Source organism: Lithobates pipiens, unplaced genomic scaffold (genome assembly GCF_037356315.1).
Source record: "Lithobates pipiens isolate NorthernLeopardFrog02 unplaced genomic scaffold, aLitPip1_a1.2 Scaffold_19, whole genome shotgun sequence".
Classification (NCBI taxonomy): Eukaryota; Metazoa; Chordata; class Amphibia; order Anura; family Ranidae; genus Lithobates; species Lithobates pipiens.
This window is the reverse complement of record NW_027507764.1, coordinates 461,940,226-461,961,307: the sequence shown is the minus strand read 5'-3', so window position 1 is coordinate 461,961,307 and position 21,082 is coordinate 461,940,226. Positions and strand designations below refer to the sequence as shown.

The following is a 21,082-nucleotide window of genomic DNA, read 5'->3' as shown; positions in this document are numbered from 1 at the left end:
AAACCCATGTATATGCCATACCACTGAGGAACCCTGACTGCAATACCACAGAGGAAACCCCCTTAAAGGGACCATATCATTGGCCAGGACCTGGGCACCCCACAGTAAAGGGAAAATTCCGCGAAAGGATCCCAAAAAGCTCTCTATATATACGCTGTTACCTTACAGCGGTAAGGTAAGGGGACATCCATTACTGGTATATACGGGACCACCAAGGCCATATCCCCTTCCACCAGCACCACTACCCTTCCCATTGCAACAGCTCCACATCGTATATCTTGCTGAAGAAGTCACATCCTATGCAATTTTGAGAATAATCGCAGCACTTTGCACTGAAAACTGACTTTTTGTCTGATACACTTATATTTTTTGTCACTTAATTATTATTTATGTTTGAAGGTTTGCCTATGTGCACCACAACAGAACACCTGCACTCTATGCGATTTTAGGATCGCAACACGCTGCACTTTTGAATGTTATATTGTGTTTTTTCTTGTTTTTATTATTTCACGGTTTTATGTTGTAGATTTTACACTAATAGCAACGAGCATTATTGTTTTATCAGCCACAGCGGCACATTGGAATATTTGCACTTTTATGCGACTATAGGATCGCAACACGTTGCACTTTGGATTTTATATGAATTTTCACTATTTTATGTATTTATGTTGTGGTCTATTAGTAGAAATGAGTGTTGCTGTTTAAACTAGTCACATAGACATACCCAGACCTGTATTGTTTACTGGATATCCCCCCATTGCGAATTTTATATACTGCTTTTATCAATAGATATATCCTCCTTGTGTACAGCGCACCACTACCTGTCTTACTCATTATTCTGGAGAACTGGCAAAAAAAAAGAAAGATTATTCATGAGATCGTGAGAAATAATAAAGAAATCAGTTTGTCAGAACTCTGTGTGAATATCAGCAGCAAAACAACTTCATTATTCTAGCATTAAAACGAAGATAATGAGCTACATTAAAAGATGAAAATTTTTGCAGCGTGACGAATGTGCTATCTCCATTAAGAGCGCTAGTTTTACCAGAACAAGCACTTCTGTCTCACACTTGATTCAGAGCATGCATGGAATTTTGTGCGTTGGAATTGTCTACACACGCTCAGAATTTACGACAACTAATTTTGTTGGTTGCTAATTCTGACAAAAAATGGCCGATGGAGCCTACACACAGTCGGAATTTCTGACAAGCTCACATCGAACATTTGTTGTCAGAAATTCTGATTGTCTGTACGCGGCATTAAAGTATGGATTAGAGAACATGTACAGAATATCTTGAAAGGACTTGATAAACATAGTGTTCTTTCCACGTAATTTATTCTCACCCCTTGAGAGACGCATATACATCATCCTGAAACACTGACCAGGATATAAGGCTGTTTAGATGGGCCCCACGTTACTCCATTGATAGGAAGCCGGCAGAGGAATCCACTGTGGGGTCGGGGACCTGCATTTGCTTTATATACTCGCTGTTACCTTACAGCAGTAAGGTAAGGGGCCAACTCTCATTGAGGTGTTATTACACTGAAGAAAGTCACTTCCTACGGTGGTACATGTGCGGGTTTGATTTTGAGCCATGTTATATGTGTCCACTGATACACATAGTGTGGCTCATCACTGGATTTGACTGACAGCAATGGCTCCTGCTGCTCTTACTGAGTCAATTGACAAGGGAGGGAGAAATCAGCACCACTGCTCTCAGGCACAGTGATGAATCTTGGTCAGATTCAGGTAAGTATTTGAGGGGGTAAAAAGGTTTTTTACCTCAATGCATTCTCCGAGGGCTTTCAAACTGGAGTGGTGCGCTAGCAGGATGGTAAAAAAGTCCAGCTAGCAGCATCTTTGGAGTGGTGAAGGAGCGGTGTATACACTGCTCCTTCACCGCTGCTGTCCAATGATAGCGCGGCTATACTGCCGGCAAAGCGCTGCTGCAGCAACGCTTTGCAGTGGTTTTAACCCATTCTCAGCTGCTAGAGGGGGGTAAAAGCGCCCCGCTAGCGCCCAAATGCCGCCACCAAATTTACCATAAAGCGGTGCTAAAAATAGCACCTTTTTACCACCTACGCCGCTCCCGCTCCAGTGTTAAAGGAGCCCTTAGAGTTGTCTCCAGAGCAATATAGATAAAGGAAAATCTCTCAGTGGTGGTCCCCTCACTTTGGCAGATTTCCTCACACTTCCTGTTGCATCTGTGAAACAGGAAGTGAAAATAAATTTCTTTGATGGTACACAAACAGTAAAAAATAAACTGGCAGAGGTTTTAATCCTTCCCTACTTTCCCAAAACTAAAAAAAAATGACAATCTAGACACTCTAATGTTTAGAAAACTATAGCTGAAAATAATCTTCTATAACACATAAACATATTGCTAGAGGTACAGGCAAATATGTATTGGAAAATATGTATAACAAGAGTGATGGATAATGATTATAGGTTATATATTTTTTAATGACATTAATTGCATAATTTTAATATGTTTAAATATAGCACTGTATGTTAGAGACATATCTACCCTGCATTTATTCAGCTAGGTAATTAGCAGTTTTCTGTATTTGGGCTGGTCCTCTGGGATGAAGTCCCAGGTTGGCTGTGAATCAGTGCTTCTTTCTGCCACATCTCCACTCTAGTTGTCCATTTCATTTCTTGGGTCTCACTCTCCCTTTGGCTCCCTCTAATGAGATCTCTTCCCAACTCACCCATATACACTAGTGCTCCCTTTATGTTCTTAAAGTGGAGTCCCACTCAAAAGTGGAACTTCCGCTTATCCGTCTCCTCCCCCGTTACAATTGGCACCTTTTGGGGGGGGGGGGGGGACAGGTACCTGTTTTTGACAGGTACCGTTCCCCCCTTCTGAGAGACCCCTGCTTCTCCCAGAAGTTTGGCCTCCTCCTCCTTCCTCCGCCACCAGACCAATTAGAAAGCACAGCGTCCTGTGCGCATGCTCAGTAGGAAACCGGCTGTGAAGCCGAAAGCCTTCACTATCAGGTTCCCTTACCAGGAATGGCAGTGGCTGCACCTGACCACCGATCTGAAGATCGGCTGCAGTGCCGACATAGCGAGCTCTCTGGATAGGCAAGTGTCAATATATTAAAAGTCAGCAGCTGCAGTGTTTGTAACTGCTGACTTTTAATGTTTTCATTAGGGGGGGCTGGACCTCCTCTTTAAGCATTCTGCCCATCTGCAGCGGCATGGTAGAGCATGTCTTTGGGTCCAGCTCCCTTTAAACTGCAATTATTGCAACTCTCATGTTTTTCTTCTTAGAATCTGTTGAAGAGTGTAACGTATTATGTTTGGATTGTCCTTTGATGTTGAACTCACTTTGATTCCTTCCATGCCGACCACTGCTGAGTTTCCTTGTTATATTATGCTCCTTGCTTTGAAAACAACCTCTGTCTGCAATACCTGACTATGGCTCTCTTTCCATTTGGAATAGTCACCACTAACCACTAACTTGTGTGACACCCAGTACTCTGCATTAGACTCTTTAGCTGCTGATTACTGCCAGTGACACAATCATTGGGCCACCTTTGAAGGATTTCCCAATGTGCAGGTTCTTAGTACCCACCAACAACCCTACACCTTGGCAAGGGCCTATTACCATCCTGCTGGTAGCTCTGTACATCCTTGGTAATTGTGTTTGAGTAAATAATAAAGAAGGCGAAACATGTCCAGTGGTTGCAGGAAAAGAATTATCTCTGTCTTTGGCCAGCCTAAATCTTTAAAACAAGAGATATTTGGATGTTATCACATTGTCATGTAGAAAAACATGGTTCAAATCTCACCACACCTTCAGTGTCACTTACAACGCTACTTCCTCCTCTCCTATTCCTCCTACCGTTGGGGTCCCCCAAGGTTCTGTCCTTGACCTCTTTTATTCTTGATCTACACCTCCTCCCTGGGTCAGCTGATAGCTTCCCATGGCTTTCAATATAATTTCTATGCTGATGACACCCAAATCAATCTCTCTACCCCTCAGTTCACCCCTTCAGTTTCCTTGCATATCACTGATTTACTAACAGACAAATAGGCCTAGATCTCACACCACTTCCTCAAACTTAATCTATCCAAAACCAAGCTCATAATATTCCCCCCACGTGCTTCTTCCCCTGACTTCTCTGTCAAGATCAATGGCACAACTATCAGTCCGTCCCCACATGCCAGGGTGCTAGGGGTAACCATGGACTCTGAGCTGTTCTTTCAGATCCCCACTCTGTCCGAATAATGCCTCCACAACATCTCCACAATATGCCCCTTTTAATCCAATGACACCACAAAGCTTATAATTCACTCCCTGGTCATCTCTCGCATTGACTACTGCAACTCTCTCCTCATTGGACTACACCCCCTTCAGTCCATCATGAACACTACTGCCAGACTCATCCTTACCAACTAGTCAGTGTCTGCCACCCCTCTCTGCCAATTCCTCCACTGGCTTCCGCTCACCCAACAAATAAAATACAAAATACTAACAAGTTACAAAGCCATTCACAACTCAAACCCCAGCTACATCTCTAATCTGGTCTCAAAATTTCAACCAAAGCACTCTCTTCAGGCCTCCCAAGATCTCCTGCTCTCTAGCTCCCTTGTCACTGCCTCCCATGCTCACCTTCTTCTTCTGAGCTTTTCCCTTCCTTTGGAACTCCCAATTCCAATCTGTCCAACTATCTTCTAATCTATCTAGCTTTAGACGATCCCTGAAAACCCTTCTCTTTCAATCCTGACTCGCGGGGGGCGTGACCGGATGTCAGGGTGAGAGGTCGCGGCGGGCTCAGACCTACCGCTCGCTCCAGAGACTAATGCTGCCGAGGTAGTGTGGAGGAGGAGGAGGGAAGGAGAAGCCGAGCGTTGAGGTGCCGAAACGAGGGGACGCTGCGAAGCTGTGACACCACCAAAGCGAGAGTAACGGTACATTCGGTTGACCGAACGGCGCAACAGTGGAGGTATGTGAAGGTCGCCACATGAAGCTCTCCCATAGAGGAACATCGATCCCCACGTAAGAAACCCTGTGAGAGAGGGAATCAAAGCGAAGGGAGGGATTGAGCGATACCCCCCCCGGTGGAAGAGACGTAAGACCTGAAGGTATGACCAGGAAAAGAGGGGTGGAGGAGGCGACCACACATAATGGATCACAAACATTACGTAGTTCCAAAGATAAGGCTGGTCACTCGACCGGGCTGACAGGCGTTGCTGCTGCTGCCGCCGCTTCTAAACTGGAGCGATATGCCCATACGCCTAATCAGACTCCAAACCAAACACCCAAAAAGAACGTGCAAGTCGGAGAGGGGCGGCCGCAGAGTACTGCAGCCGTGCAAACGGTCGGAAGGAAAAGCCAGGGCTTGACGACCGAAATAGAGCCGACAAGTTTAAATAAAGCAATATGTGTGGCAGTCCGGTCGGACACTACGGGTGTGATGGGTGGAATATCGGAAGCACAAGCGTTCCTGAGTAATCTCTCCTTGGAGAGGGGGATTGGACGGGACACTGAGATAAGTACAGAAGGAGAAATTTGGGCAAAAGGTAAAGAACCATCACTAAAAGAAATTCTTTCTGCGGTGAATACATGTAAATTATCATTGGATGATGTATCAGATCAATTAAAGCAGATAAGAGAAGATGGGTTAAATCTTAAAAATGAAGTACAGAAAACTGCGGCCCGTATATCAGATATGGAGGAGAGAGTCAGCCAGGTGGAGGATGATGTACTCCCGCTGAAACAGGAGATGCAAATGATGAAGGGACAGTTAAATTTGTGTATGGCTAAAATGGACAATATGGAAAATACTATACGCAGGAAAAATATCAGAGTCTTAGGTTTTCCGGAGAAAAGTGAAGGCAATGATCTTGCTGAATTTATGGAAATATGGATAAAGGATAAAGTAGGGAGTGAGAAGCTATCAAGATTTTTTGCAATCGAAAGGGCGTATAGAATTCCGTTTAGGATGGTGGAAGGAAGAAGTCATCCTCGACCCATAATCATCCAATTGCTGTCCTATAGAGATAAAGTTGTTATCCTTCAAAGAGCAAGAGAACTGCGTAATCTTGAATATAATGGGATAAAGATTTCATTGTATCCGGATTTTTCCCCAGAGCTGCAAGGACAGGGAGCCAAGTTTATAGAGTGCAAAAAGAAATTGCAGAGTCTTAAAGTGAATTATGCATTGCTTTATCCGGCAAAGTTGAGGGTATCAGCATTTGGGGAAAACATATTTTTTAATAGTCCAGAAGAAGTTAAGTCGTGGTTGGAGGAAAATAAATGTCTGCTGCAACAGAGGGGAATGCTGTAATATGAAAACTTTTTTTTCCTTTTTTCCGGACTAAGAGGGAATGCCCCCATATTGCTCTGTTTGTCTCCCTCCCTCTCTTCTTCCCCCCTTCCCTTTTTTTTTTTTTTTTTTCTCGGCAGTAATGTGGACTATTTTTTGTTATAGAAATAAGAGTAATGGGAGTGGGTGGGTAGGGCGAGTAGGTGGGGAGGATATATCACCCTGGGAGGTAAAAACGGTCATGTTGGAAGCCCCTTAGAAGGGCCCCAAGTGGGGCATGGGAGGGTTGGGGAGGGGAAAGAAAAAAGGGATGGGGAGTATGAATGGATGAATGATAGCGAGAGAAAGGAGGTTGAAAGGATAGGAAAGGATATAGGTAGGCATGGTAAAGGATTGTTAATTGCACAAAAAATATTTAAGTATAAAGTTGATGTGTGAAATTGCATTAAATACGGTGGTCAGTGAAAAAGGGCACAAGAAAATGAAATTAAGGGAGGCACAAGGAAATAATATTGTTCAATTTATATAAAATGTGTGTAAAATGTGCATAAGAAATATGGTAAATATGGGATACAAAATATGTGTGGGACTAAAATTTTGGAGCACAGGGGAAAAAAAAAAAAAAGTAAGGGGGAGATCACGTGTGAAAACACAGAGAAAGCACGTAGAATGGAGAATAAAAGTATGATATTGTGTTTTTAGGCTTTAAATATGGGAGTAAGCAGTAAGGTAGGGAACTTCACTAAAAAGGTTAAAATCTGTTCTTGGAATGTACGGGGGGTGAAGGAACAGTTGAAGAGACGTGCGTTATTTTCCATGGGGAATATGGGCAATTATGGGATGCTCTGTTTGCAGGAGACCCACCTGGACCGAGATACAATCAGTGTGCTAAGACACAGAAAATATAGGATACAATATCATTCTACATACACCTCCTACTCAAGGGGAGTGAGTGTCTTAATAGATCCTGGGTCGGGTCTAACCTGCAGGCAGAGCATCATAGATGTTAAAGGGAGATATGTGTTCCTTTTTTGTGGTATAGAAGATAGAGTATGTGTGATTGCAACTGTGTATATCCCACCACCATTTAATGCAGAAATATTATATGAACTGCTGAAGTTTATAAAGGATAAGCCTGGAATCCCAGTCATAATAGCAGGGGACTTTAATATGATAATGGATCAAAAAATAGATAGGTTCCCACAGAAGGTCGGTAGTAGGGAGGGACCTAATGGGTTGTTATTTCAATTCTGTGAAGAAACAGGTTTTGTGGATATATGGAGAAGGTGGAACCCCTTAAAAAAACAGTATTCTTGTCACTCTAAGACGTACTCCACCTTGTCCAGGATCGATATGGTGCTGTGTAATGAAGAGGCGCTGGGGATGGTGGAGAAAGTGGAGTACGAGCCAAGGGGAATTTCGGACCATTCACCGGTAATGTTTTTAATGACAATAGGGAGAGGATGTAGCAGAAGGGAATGGAAGATAAATCCATTTTGGTTAGAACTAATGGATAACATGGAGGGGGTAAAAGAAAATCTAAAAGAATTTTTGAGCATAAATGTGGGATCTACGTCCCTGGGAATAATGTGGGATACCTTGAAAGCCTTCTTAAGGGGGGAACTAATAAAAAAGATATCGCAGATTAAGAAGAATGGGTTAGCAAAGGAAATAGAAGCAAAAGAAAGGGTAAGGAGGTCAGAAGAGAGGTATATAAGGGCCCCCTCAGAAGAAAGCTCCAAGGAATGGGAGAAAAATCAGGTAGAATATAAAAGACTTATATGGGAGAAAGAGGAGAAGAAAAGGCAGTTCCAGAGGCAGTCCTTCTTTGGCGAAGGGGAACAAGTGGGGAGGGTATTGTCATTGATTGCTAAATCAAATAGTTCGTCCCCAATAATACCGGCGATATTGGACAGGGAGGGAGGTATGAGGAAGTCAACACCTGAAATAGTGGAAGAGTTTAGAAAATATTATGAGGAACTATATAAAGTTTCAAACTCCGAAGTAGAGGGGGAGATGCAGGAATTTTTTGGGAAAATAACATTACCCAGGCTGTCGGAAGAAGATAGGGAGGGCTTGGAAGCACCATTGACCCTGGAGGAGCTGCAAAAAGTAACAGCAGAAATTACAAATCAGAAAGCCCCAGGTCCGGACGGACTGCCGATAGAGATTTATAAAAAATTTGGGGAGATACTTTTACCGGCTCTCCTACAGGTGCTCAATGGGGCTTTTGAAGCGGGACAGCTGCCGCAATCAATGATGGAGGCCACAGTGGTGGTCCTAGCAAAAGAAGGGAAAAACCAATTGGAGACCGCATCATATAGACCTATATCGTTACTGTGTTCAGATGTTAAAATCTTGGCAAAAGTACTTGCAACAAGGGTAAAAAATATAATATCAAAATTAGTACATCAGGACCAAACTGGGTTCATCCCAGGGCGGTCCACAAATATGAATGTGAGACGTGCCTATTTAAACATTCAGATTCCTTCAGAAAACAAAGGGAATAGAGCAGTTATGTCCCTAGATGCGAAAAAAGCCTTCGATAGTGTGGAGTGGCATTATTTGAGGAGGGTGTTGGCGGAATTTCAATTTGGTCCGAGATTTATGCAATGGATAAGAGTACTGTATACAGATCCAAGGGCGAAAGTGAGAATAAATGGGGAATGTTCAGAGGGATTCCATTTGGAGAGGGGGACAAGACAGGGGTGCCCTTTGTCGCCCCTGCTTTTCGCCCTCTCGATGGAGCCTATGGCGATAGCCTTGAGAGAGGCGCAGGATATCCGGGGGTTTAAAAGAGGGAATGAAGAGGAAAAGGTTGCTTTGTATGCAGACGATATACTGTTGTTTTTAGGGGACACGGGGCCCTCATTGGTGGCGGCAATGACCCTGATAAAAGAATTCGGGTATTTCTCTGGACTTGAAATTAACTGGGAAAAATCTGCTCTCCTACCAGTGGATCCCCTCGATACCCCACTGCCAGTACAGGTATCCCAAATAGAAATAGTTAAACAAATGAAGTACTTGGGAGTGAATATGACGGCAGACCCAAGGCAGTATATAGCAGGGAATTTAGTTCCACTTATGGCAAAATTAAAGCGTAAAATCAGAATATGGAAGAACCTCCCCTTGTCAGTAGCCGGTAGGTGCAACTTAATTAAGATGGTGTGGATGCCTCAAATATTATATGTTATACAAAACTCACCGGTTTGGATTCCAAAATATTGGTTTAAAAAAATAGAAAGTTTGTTTAGAGAGGTGATATGGAAGAACAGTGTGGCAAGAATCAGCTTACAAGTACTACAGAGACCAAGGGAAATGGGTGGGATGGCACTACCTAATATGAGATACTACTTTCTGGCTGCCCAATTACAGTATATGAGGGGAGGTAACCTAGTAGCAGTGACAGGAAAGGGGGGTGGTCCCCTGGGGAGGGATACTCCACATAATACGGTCGCGGAAGCAGTGGAAGCCGACTCATTTAGGACCAGCTGCCCCACAGTCCAACTGATGGTAAAGTGTTGGGAGGAGGTAAAAGTAATATTGGGGTATAGAGGATATACAGAACTCTCACCAATATGGGAAAATAAAAATTTGGAGGAAATTAAGAAAATGGGGAGATTAGCAGAATGGGATCGGAGGGGCGTACACTTCTTAGCGCAGTTATATAAGGACGGGAGACTGAAAACATTTCAGGAACTAAGGGATGAATATGGGTTGCCGGTTTATTACCTCCTTAATTATATACAAATTAAACATGCGTTAGAGGCACAATTTAGAGACAGGAAGTTGGAATGGAGTAAGATGCCTGTACTAAGGAGAATTATAAGTTATAATATATCGAAAGGAGGTATTTCTGAGATTTATAGGTATCTAAAGGGAACAGAACAAGAAGGGGTAATAGAGGAGAAAAAAAAGGTAAAATGGGAAAGAGAGGTGGGCCCAATATCGGTAGAACAGTGGGAAAAGGTTCTGACATTGGGGGCGAAAGTTTCCTTATCGCCATCACATATTATATCTCAAATGTATTTAATCCATAGGGTATACTACACTCCTCTTAAATTGTTTAGATTTGGGAGTAGACAGGACACAGAATGCCAAAGGTGTGGAGACCGAAGAGGAGATTTAATACACATGATTTGGCGATGCCCAAGATTATACAGATATTGGGTAGGAATAATAGGGAAAATTAATAAAGTGTTTGGGTTATCACTGGAAGTAGAAGCTAAAATCTGTATAATGGGATTGATAGAAGAAGAGGAGGTACGAGGGGATACCCACATAGCTGTTATTAGATGCCTTTTTCAGGGGAGGAAATTAATTGCGTTTAAATGGCAGAGGAGGGAAGCGCCTACAGTAAAGGAATGGATGGAAAGGGTGAAAGATAACATAAAAAAGGAGGAATACATATATAGGAAAAGAGGTAATTATGGGAAGTTTGTTAAAATATGGGGAAAGTGGGGTGAGAAATGAGAAAGGGTGAGTAAGTTGTAAGAGTGTTGGATGAAGGAGGGAATGAATGAGAGGTGGGAAGGGGGATGGGAGAAGGGAATGAGTAATTTGTTTAAGTTTGATGTTATTTAAAATTTCCTTTTTTTTGGTATAATTGTGAATTGAATATTATCGTCGGAGGGAATGGGAGGGGGAGAGGGCTGATAGGGGGAGGGGGGATGGGAGGGGGGGATAAGGGAAATTTGTTTGTAAGGGGAATTATTGTATGTGATTATTTTGTGGCAATATTTGTGAATCTGAATATAAAGCAAATAAAATAAAATTTTTTTAAAGATTAAAAGAAAACCCTTCTCTTTAAAGAAGCCTATCCTGCTTTGAACTTATAGATTGTGTTTTTACCTTATCCATCAGCCCATCTCCCACAGTTATTAACTTTTGTATCACTTTGCCCTCCCTCTTAGATTGTAATCTCTAACATGCAGGGCCCTCTGATTCCTCTTGTACCAAATTGTATCGTAACTGTACTGTCTGCTTTCATTTTGTAAAGCACTGTGCAAACTGTTGGTGCTATATAAGTCCTGTATAATAATATATTTTTTCAGCACAGATGACGTCGTCAGGGGCATGATATTGTCAGGGGGAATGAAACAAAACTGGTAAGGCTGAGCCAGTCACACGCTACTGTGCATGTGCAAGGGAGCGGTGACCATCTTTGTTGCTGGAATCCCCTACCACTGTGTTCAGAGATATGCTGTATTACTTCTTAGCGTTTGTAAGTTTTTAAACTTTAATCATTTTCCTTTTCTGAGTGTTTTTACACTATGTGGAACATATTTTCTATTATTTGCACACCAGCCCTGCTGAGTGTAATCCCAGTGGGTTAGCGGTTCCTTGCGTGTTGCAGATTTATTTGATGATAGCTAACCAGCTAAATTCCTGGTGTTTCATGTGAAGGAGGGTGGGTTGGAAAGGTGCCTCCTTCCTTGGGGGAATTCCCATTATGCACTTTTGACCACCCTTATGAGGGTCAGAAAATATGGTAAGCCTTGGGTGTGATCACAGAAACCTGGGAGACCTTTAGGCATTTGATGGTGACAGCTTGAGAAGTCCTTCCTAGCTTTTCATCACTGCTTGTGTGACTTTTCTTTCCTTTCTACCCTGTTTTGGGATTATGCACCTCCATATGAAATCTTAATTCTCAGATTTAATTTTCTGTTGTTTTAATATATTGTACATTTGTATTTTATCACTTTTTTTGTTTGCACTTACGTTGTAATAGCATTTGATTTATGCATATTGTTTGTTTGATACATTTGTCAAAATATGCTTTGCTGCTAATAAATACAAATCTAATTTCTAAATATTAATATAACCAATAACCTAATGTATGAATTCAGCTCAGGCTAGTTTGCACTATGCCATCTGTTGTAGTTTAGTATGGAACACTTAGTAGGACTGTTTTAGATACCAGCCCAGTCTCAGCCAATTACTCTCTTGGTATTAAAGCAGGAAGCAAAAAAATGCGGCAAATTATATGAAAGTGCTTTTTATACACGATGGATTTGTCATCTAACAATGTTTAATCTAAACAGGGTCTGTCTGCTTGTGTCACTTTTGTTCTCATAGGATTTCCTTACAAATCTTGGTGTTTCAGGCAACTAAAGAATATGAATTTGTCAATTAGATTCATGTGCAAACCTGTTTTAGCATGCACAAATACTAATCAGGGGTAATTCATGTGTTCTTATTTATATATATTGCTAACATTATTCATGTAAATAGAGGACTGGTAATAGCTATGTTATATACAGTAGCAACATATTCTACAAAGCAGGATTGAAATTGCATTTTGGAGGACTGGAACATCCTTGGGACCTTCACTATATAGGCATACATACTAGTGGCCTTCTGCCCTGCTCTTAAGCTATTATAGATATGACTATTACTAGTCAGGTGGCGCTGAACTTATGGATAAAACAGGAATACAGAGACAAGAAATTACATCATAACCATGTAGCTATTAGAGATAACAGTACATTATATGTCATCAAACACAGCACCTCCACCTAGTGGCAGAACCAGTAATTACAGTATATTATATGAGAACGTTTTTTAATCTTATGCTGCAGCTCTCCTCTGTCTCCCTCTGTCCTCCACCCTCTCCCCTCCCTGCCTGTCAGCTATTACTAGTGCCACACTGTCGTCCCCCCCCACTGCTACAACACTATGTGATGTTTATACCATCCCCTCTGTTAAATAAGAACATGTGTCCTAGTGTCTGTGCTTTATTTTTAAAAAGCTGATTTCTGCTGATTTCACATCGCCTCCTGGCACTCACGTGTGTCCTTGGTTTCTCCTGTGGGGAAACACAGGAGGGAGGAGGAGGAAAAGATTTGGCTCATTCTCTCTCTTTCCTCTCCTGTCCATGTGAGGAGGAAAGGGGGGGTGTCCTGTCAGTGCGGGGTCTGGGCAATGTGACAGAGTGTGTAATAGACATTCTCAGCTCATAGCTGCAGCCAGCAACCCTGGACCCCCATTCTGGACATTTGGGCCCCCCACAGTGGCAGAATTACAGGGCCCAGTTGCTCACCAGTCATCTCATGTATCAACATAAACCAATAATTATCTTATGTTTATGGACATCTGAAGTGAAGGGATGAGCTTTATGTTTGGGTCGAACATGAGTTCAACTGGAATAATGGCTGTTCGAGCGTTCATTGAAATGCATACATTATGGGGGTGTTCGTGCCAAATTCATGCAGCGCATCATGCCCCATAATGCCCTGCGACATTGCAGTGCATTGCTGTCTGATGATTGGCCAAGCATGCACTATGACCACATGACCACATGCTTTGGCCAATCACAGCACCGTCAGCAAAGAGAGCCATAATTGGCCAAAGGCGGGGTGCTATATATATATATCCACTGCATACAGTTTAGCTATATCCCACTGCAGGCCGTTCCTGGTGTACTGTTTCTAATACACTTCTGGCAGGCAGGTGATTCAGTGAGCTGCAGCGCATAAAATATATATACAGTCTCCTACATATATATATCCACTGCATTCCAGTCTAGCCAAGCCTATATCTGACTGCAGGCCATCCCCGATGTAAGTTTTCAAATATACTTTCAGGCAGGCAGGTGATTAAGTGAGCTGCAGTGAATTAAATATATATACAGTCTCCTACATATATATATCCACTGCATTCTAGTCTAGCCAAGCCTATATCCGACTGCAGGCCAATCCTGGTGTACGTTTTCAAATACACTTTCAGGCAGGCAGGCGATTTAGTGATCTGCAGTGCATTAAATATATATATATATATATATATATATATATATATATATATATATATACACACACACACACAGTCTCCTACATACCCTGTTTCCCCAAAAATAAGTCCTAGCGTGATTGTCGGTGATAGCTGCAATATGAGCCCTACCCCTCAAATAAGCCTTACCCTGTTTCCCCGAAATAAGCCCTACCCTGAAAATAAGACCTACAAGGACTTTAACTAGGGCTTATTTGGGGGTAGGGCTTATATTGCAGCCATCACCAACAATCACGCTAGGTCTTATTTTTGGGGAAACAAGGGTATATATTCACTGCATTCTAGTCTAGCCAAGCCTAAATCTGACTGCAGGCCATTCCTGGTGTACATTTTCAAATACACTTTCAGGCAGGCAGGAAGGTGATTCAGTGATCTGCAGTGCATAAAATATATATACAGTCTCCTACATATATATCCACTGCATTCTAGTCTAGACAAGCCTATATCTGACTGCAGGCCATTCCTGGTATATGTTTTCAAATACACTTTCAGGAAGGCAGGCAGGCAGGTGATTCAGTGATCTGCAGTGCATTAAATATATATATACAGTCCCCTGCATATATATATCTACTGCATTCCAGTCTAGCCAAGCCTATATCTGACTGCAGGCCATTCCTGGTGTACGTTTTCAAATATACTTTCAGGCAGGCAGGTGATTCAGTGATCTGTAGTGCATTCAATATATATACAGTCTCCTACATATATATATATATACCCACTGCATTCTAGTCTAGCCAAGCAGAGATTCTGTCAGCTCTGCGGGGCAGAGGTGGTTGATGCCTATACATGTGCATTAGTTTTCATCCAAATGCATTTTTGTCAGCAAGCTACAGTTCAACTTAACTTTTTCATAATAATCTGCTGCCATTGTGTTAGTGTTGTGAACCTGATAGTGATTGACAGTGTTGCTCGTGTTGTGATAGCCTCTGAGGCTGCCTGTGTTGTGGGGGGGGGGGGGGATTTATTATTATAGATTCTATATTATAGATTGAGATTCTATATAGATTCTATATACCCTATCTTGTTACCTGTCTGATCAGTGATCACTATCACCAGTCCATTTTCTATTTGAACTATATACATTCAACATGAGGCTGGGTTCACACTGCTGCGGCTACGAGAACCGGATGTGATTCGCACCGCACTGCAGTGCAAATCACATCCGATCTCTGTGCGATGCGAGTTCAGCCATACAGATAGTATGGCTGAATTTGCATCGCACCCGCCCCAAACTCGCACAGGACCATTTTTTTGGTCCGCAGCAGAATCGGATCGCATGGGTGTTCACACCATGCGATCCGATTCCTGTACGAGTTTGCAGATCGCACTGCGATATGCAAACTGATCTGGGGGTGTCATTAACGTTTCACTGACACTCCCAGCAGTTCGCATAGGGCAGTGTGAACTGCCGCCGGGAGGCATGCGATGCAGGAACCCGCCGCTGATTCGCGGCATTCCCGCATCGCTGAAATGTAAACCCAGCCTGAACGACAAAGATTCGACAAAGCAGTGAAAAACATAACAAACAAATGTTGAATCCTTGGCTTATGGTGTCTGTCGAAAGTTCTAAGAAGATTCGACGGAGCAGCTAAACTATACAAAGTCATACAGTTTAGCCACTCCGTCTAATCTTCTTTGAACATTTGACAGACACCGTAAGCCTTCAATGACAGATTCAACCTTAATTAATTTGGATTTTTGGACGAATGCAATTTTTAACGAAAAACAAAATAAATAAAAACAAATTTCGGGAGTAACTAAATAAATGTATTTTCCATACAAAAACGAATTTCCGAAAAAAAATTATTTCATGTCTATTGATATTCAAAAATTGAGGAGGACTGCTTTCAAGTTTATTTTCATAGAACTAGAATGTACTATATGCAATCAGGGTTTCAGAATTTCATATGCACAATGTTTTCAAAGGCCTCTTATTGTAAACCCCAGGTATTAATTTGGCAAGCAGCATAACAAAGAATGACTTGTTGGCAGCCTTTACAAACTTCTGTGTGACAATAGAAGTTCCTGTTTAGACCTTGCTTCTATTAAAGGGCTTCTATGAGCCACCAGCATTACCACTGCTTTGATGGTGCTAAATTAGTTGTTGACTTGTATCCCTTCAGTGGAATATTTCTGGCCCTTAACTGGCTGAACACCACCTTTTGAGAGAAATATCACTGTGACCTAAAGAACTAGAAGCCTAGGTTCACACTGACAGCGGGATTGAAATCGTGCAAGTTCAGCTGAACTCGCAGGATTTCATAGCCGCATGTCAGCACAGATGTCTATACAAATCACCCCCAAAGTCGCCAAAAGTAATATAGAAACTGCTTTTGGGAATCGGTCCGGCGCCGCAAAGTTGACATCACACAGATTCGGACGGTGCCAAATCGCATCAATGTGAACCTAGGCGAAAAACCACATCCATAATTTTCTGTGATACACATAAGGTTGATACAGGATTGCCTCTTTAAAGACAAACTTTACAAAAAAAATTGATTTTTAGTTTAAAGTAAGCCCTACTGATTTGAATTTCCTTCTGATTTTTTATATCTCTAGAAGCAATAATTCCCTGTAGAAGTTATTGTTTCAATTCCCTGCCACAAGGCAGTAATTGATGTGCCATTCTCTCAAAACGTTATCCCTAAGTATCTGTTTTTTCTATATCTGAGAAAATACAGGGATGGAGCGTTACGCCACTTAGCTTTATAATAGTAAGCATTTAGAATAAATTCATGGCAATGGACCGTTCAATACATATCAAAAGCCAGCATGTACTTCAACTTGCCAGCAACTGTGCATAACTAAAATGTTACATTTTGTAGGCAGGATTACAATTTGCCATTAGGTTTTGCTGCAATTTGTCAACTATAAAGAGGCAAGAATGTACCTGTAAGATTTCTTGATATCGTCATGAGTAGCACCTTTCTCTAAACCAAGAACCTGATACAAGGCCTCTCCGGAAGTTGACAAAGAACGCTGCCTTTGTTCAGACATCCTGGAATACGAGATGGAAAAAAATTAGGCCCAGTACTTAGTAGAAATAAATGGACAGACAAGTCAACAAAAGAGTGACACATAAAAATGTTGAAAACATGGAAAAACATTGGCAAGAACATACAGTATCAGAATTTTATTCTGTTCAAAAGACAAAGCTTTTTGGCCATACTTTTCTTGCATTTACTTTTCCTCTCCTGTGACCCAGAGTCAGCCAATAACGGGTAAAGCCCGATGTCAGTTGATTTCACAGAGCTGTTCCAGACTCTGGGAGGCTCCCAGACATATTTTCGGGATCCATCCGGAGGCAGCTTCATCTGTCCCCTCACCAGCCTGGCACTATAGTAGGACAGCGACAGTCACAGCTCTCTGTTCAGAGTTGTTTGAGAACCGAATGGTCAGCAGTCATGTGATTGTTCAGTTCTCAGGCTTAGAGCCGGCAAGGGACAGCTGCAGCATCACACTGCATGGGACAGCTGCAGCATGGAGGTGATTATGTAAGTTTTCTTTTTTTTAAACTTCCGAAATTCTCCTTTAACCACTTGCTTACTGGGCACTTAAACCCCCCTCCTATCCAGGCCAATTTTCAGCTTTCAGCACTGTCGCACTTTGAATGACAATTACGCGGTCATACAACACTGTACCCAAATGAAATTTGTATAATTTTTTCCCCCAAATAGAGCTTTCATTTGGTGGTATTTTTTTTTATTTTGTTTTAAAATTTTATAATGGGTAATTTTTGTCCATCTGATCAGTTACACTGATAAGCAGCACTTCTAGGTGGCACTGATTGGCACCATTGGTGGGTATTGTTAGGTGGCACTGGTGGGCATTGATAGGTGGCACTTGTGGGCACTGTTAGACTCTATAAATGAGGCATAATTGCCTCTTCCTTTTCGGGATTGATGTCCCTTTAAGATAAGCCGGTGATCGGCTTTTTTTTTCTCTTCCGCTGTCAGCGTGAGGAGAAAACAAAAACGATCACCGAGCTTTTGTTTTGATGATATGATCAGCTGTCATTGGCTGACAGCTGATCACATGGTAAGGGGCCGGGACCGGCCCCTTACTCGGATTGGTGGTCACTCGAGTCTCAGTGACTTGGTGATCACAGTGTGCGCCACATGCTCCCTACAGGAAGCATGCACAGTCATATGAAGGCCTCCCGGGAATTCACATCCGCACTGTGCCCGTCATTCAGCCATAGCGCGGATGTGAACCATCTCTTGTTCCCATGTGGGTACCCTTATGCTAGCCTTTTTGGAGGGGTCGAGCAACAGTGACCATGTTTTAGTCATACTGGAAGAAGCAGATTTTATCCAAAAAACATGTTGAGTGCTCCCTAATCCTTCATCTTTTAACAGTTAAACTTAATATACAAACCAATGTCTTCTACTGAGGAAGATATCATGTGACTGTAATAGCTATGATGGTGATCAATAGGGTGCAGATTTTGTACGAAGGTTTATATCTTGGAAATGTTTGCGTTTTTTGAAAGTTTTTCTTAAATTATCCTGAATAAAAATAGATATAGATTTTCATAATAATGTGGTGATGTGGGTATCTTAACCACTTCAATACTGGGCACTTTCACCCCATACCTGCCCCCCTCAAAACATTACTGTCCTGAATTTGATCCTTCCGCATTCAGGAGAGGGAAGTTGAGGGAGGTTGAACCTCACCTGACCACAGCAGCTCCTAAACTCTGCTAAAAGCCTATGTGTACATGGACACATAGGTTTTTATGGGGTAGGGTTTAGGATCTTTGGAAAACAAATGCTCCTTAATGCTAAAGTTTAGTGTACATGAAGCCTAAAAAGGCTTGAAGTGCTTGGAGCTACACAGACAGGGGGATGCAATAAAGCATGCATTTCACTGGCAGTTTAATTTTGAGCTACCTGCACCTGCAGGTATCCGATAGCACAGGCACAAGCAACACACTGACATAGTTCCAGCTACCATCACTTTAAAATCTGTCGCTGAAAGATAAATATAAACAAAGGGGACAGGGATGGTAGTGATGTCATTACCCAAATATAGTAATACTCATATTTGGTAAAATACTTGTTTTACAGGGAGGGCAGAGCCTGATAATGAACTAAGAGATTAGTTCCCCATCAGGTCCACTTTATCTTTGATTGACAGTGTTGTCAATCAATCAGTGCCTTTGTTTAACAGTGTTGTCAGTTGAAAGTCGCTCATGGACTAAATGGCAGCTATGGATTTGCCCACTGACATGCCCTGTCAATCAACAGCCAGGCGGACCTGATGACAGACTAATTTCTAAGTTCCTCATCAGGTTCCACCTACTACAAAACTTACCGACCATGTGCCTGTCATTGTGATGGAGGAAGGGAGCACTGAGCAAGGTATTTCCAGTATTGTCACTCCAACTTCAGCACCCACCATCAGGTGCAGGCACAAACAATTTCGGCTCAGTGCCATGATGAAACTGTAAAGGGTGTCTAATTCCCCCCAGAAAGTTATGCATTTTAAGCCCTTTTAATATATTTTTTTAATAGATTTTTTTTTCCAATATAATTTACTTGCAGTTTGTTACTTTTTTGTTCTTACTGATTGTAATTATTTTTAGTGGAGGCACCATCTAATAGCCTCATTTTAGATAGCATTCCTTTTACCTTACTGTTCTAATAAAAAATGTCTTGACCAGGGCATGAGCACTACAGAGTGAACAATCTGTGTGCCGTAAAACTATTGCCATTCAGGAGGAGGAGCATTTGCTTTCCTGGTACATTAATTCATGATGGCAGAATTCTCCATCAGTGAAAGGAAATTTACAATGTTTTATACTTACAGGTTATGGGAGCAGTTGGTCAGGATGAGAATTACCATGTGATGTGAGCAACTAGGAGAGGCTGATTGTTTGCTATCTTTAAAGTACTCAGAGTGGCTAAGTCCAGCAAGAAAAACAGGAAATTGCCTTATAATGATTAAATGGATAGAACATAAAATGTGCCATAATGTTTTGTTGGCATTAATAATAATGTATACAGCAAACTTTCATAGGTATCAATAGACCGCTGTATCTCTAACGTGTTGTACAACAACACATAAATGTGCGTATATTACATATCTGGATTGATTTTTTTTATTATGAAGGGTCTTCAAAAAGTTTACGCACTTTTTTTATTCGTTGGAAGCGCTGAGGGTGGGAGGAAAGGTGATTGGTCATGTCTGAGAGTGTTATGCCGTGTACACACGACCTGATTTTCCATTAGAATAAACTCTGATGTCTTTCCGACGGAGTTCCGCTGAAACGGACTTGCCTACACACGATTACACCAAAGTCCGTTAGTTTAGAACACGATGACGTACGATGGGACTAGAAAAGGAATTTCAATAGCCAGTAACCAATAGCTGCTCTTACGTTGTCTTTGGTCCAACAGAATAGCATACAAACGGTTTTCCCGATAGGAATTGATTCCGTCTGAAAGATTTAAAACATGTTCTATTTCTAGGTTCGTCAGAATTCTTGAAAAAAAAAAAAAGTCAGATGAAGCCCAAACACGATTGGAATATCTGATGAAATGATTCTGTCTGACCTTTTCTGCCGGAAAATCTGGTCATGTGTACACGGCATTATGTGACTAGTCTGTCTGGGAAGCCAGCTGACCTTGCAGTTTAGCAAGAGTTGTCACGCTGTGATAAAAAAACCTACAAAGTATATAAATTGCATCAAAAAGGAACAGCGTTCCGTCATATGCTTTTTGTGGGTAGAAGGTGGGCCAGGAGCACAAATTCATCTCCACATGTGTGCTCAGTATGAGGATAAAGTTCTCTGTCGTAGAGTCCTTTATGAGTGGGAGGTTATGGACCACCTAGCTTATACTGTAGTCTGGGTTTAGCGCTATTTGATTTCCACCTTTTTTGGACCGCTCAAAGAAGCTTTAAAGGGAAGAAGATTTGTGATGATGATGTGAAAGCAGTGGTGCATCAGTGGCTACGCGCTTAACCAAAACCATTGTTTGCTGATGGTATAAAAAGTTGGTATGACACTGGG

At 42.0% G+C, this 21,082-nt stretch overlaps 1 protein-coding gene across 1 annotated transcript in view; it reads right to left on the bottom strand.

Moving 5' to 3' along the window:
- Window positions 1–21,082, bottom strand: part of DNAJC5B (DnaJ heat shock protein family (Hsp40) member C5 beta) — a 232,722-nt gene that overhangs the window by 167,049 nt on the left and 44,591 nt on the right. The window contains exon 2 of the mRNA XM_077492798.1: window positions 16,958–17,065. Within this exon, the coding sequence (XP_077348924.1) occupies window positions 16,958–17,064 (107 nt within the window). The 5' untranslated portion in view covers window position 17,065. The remainder of the gene's footprint in view (window positions 1–16,957; window positions 17,066–21,082) is intronic.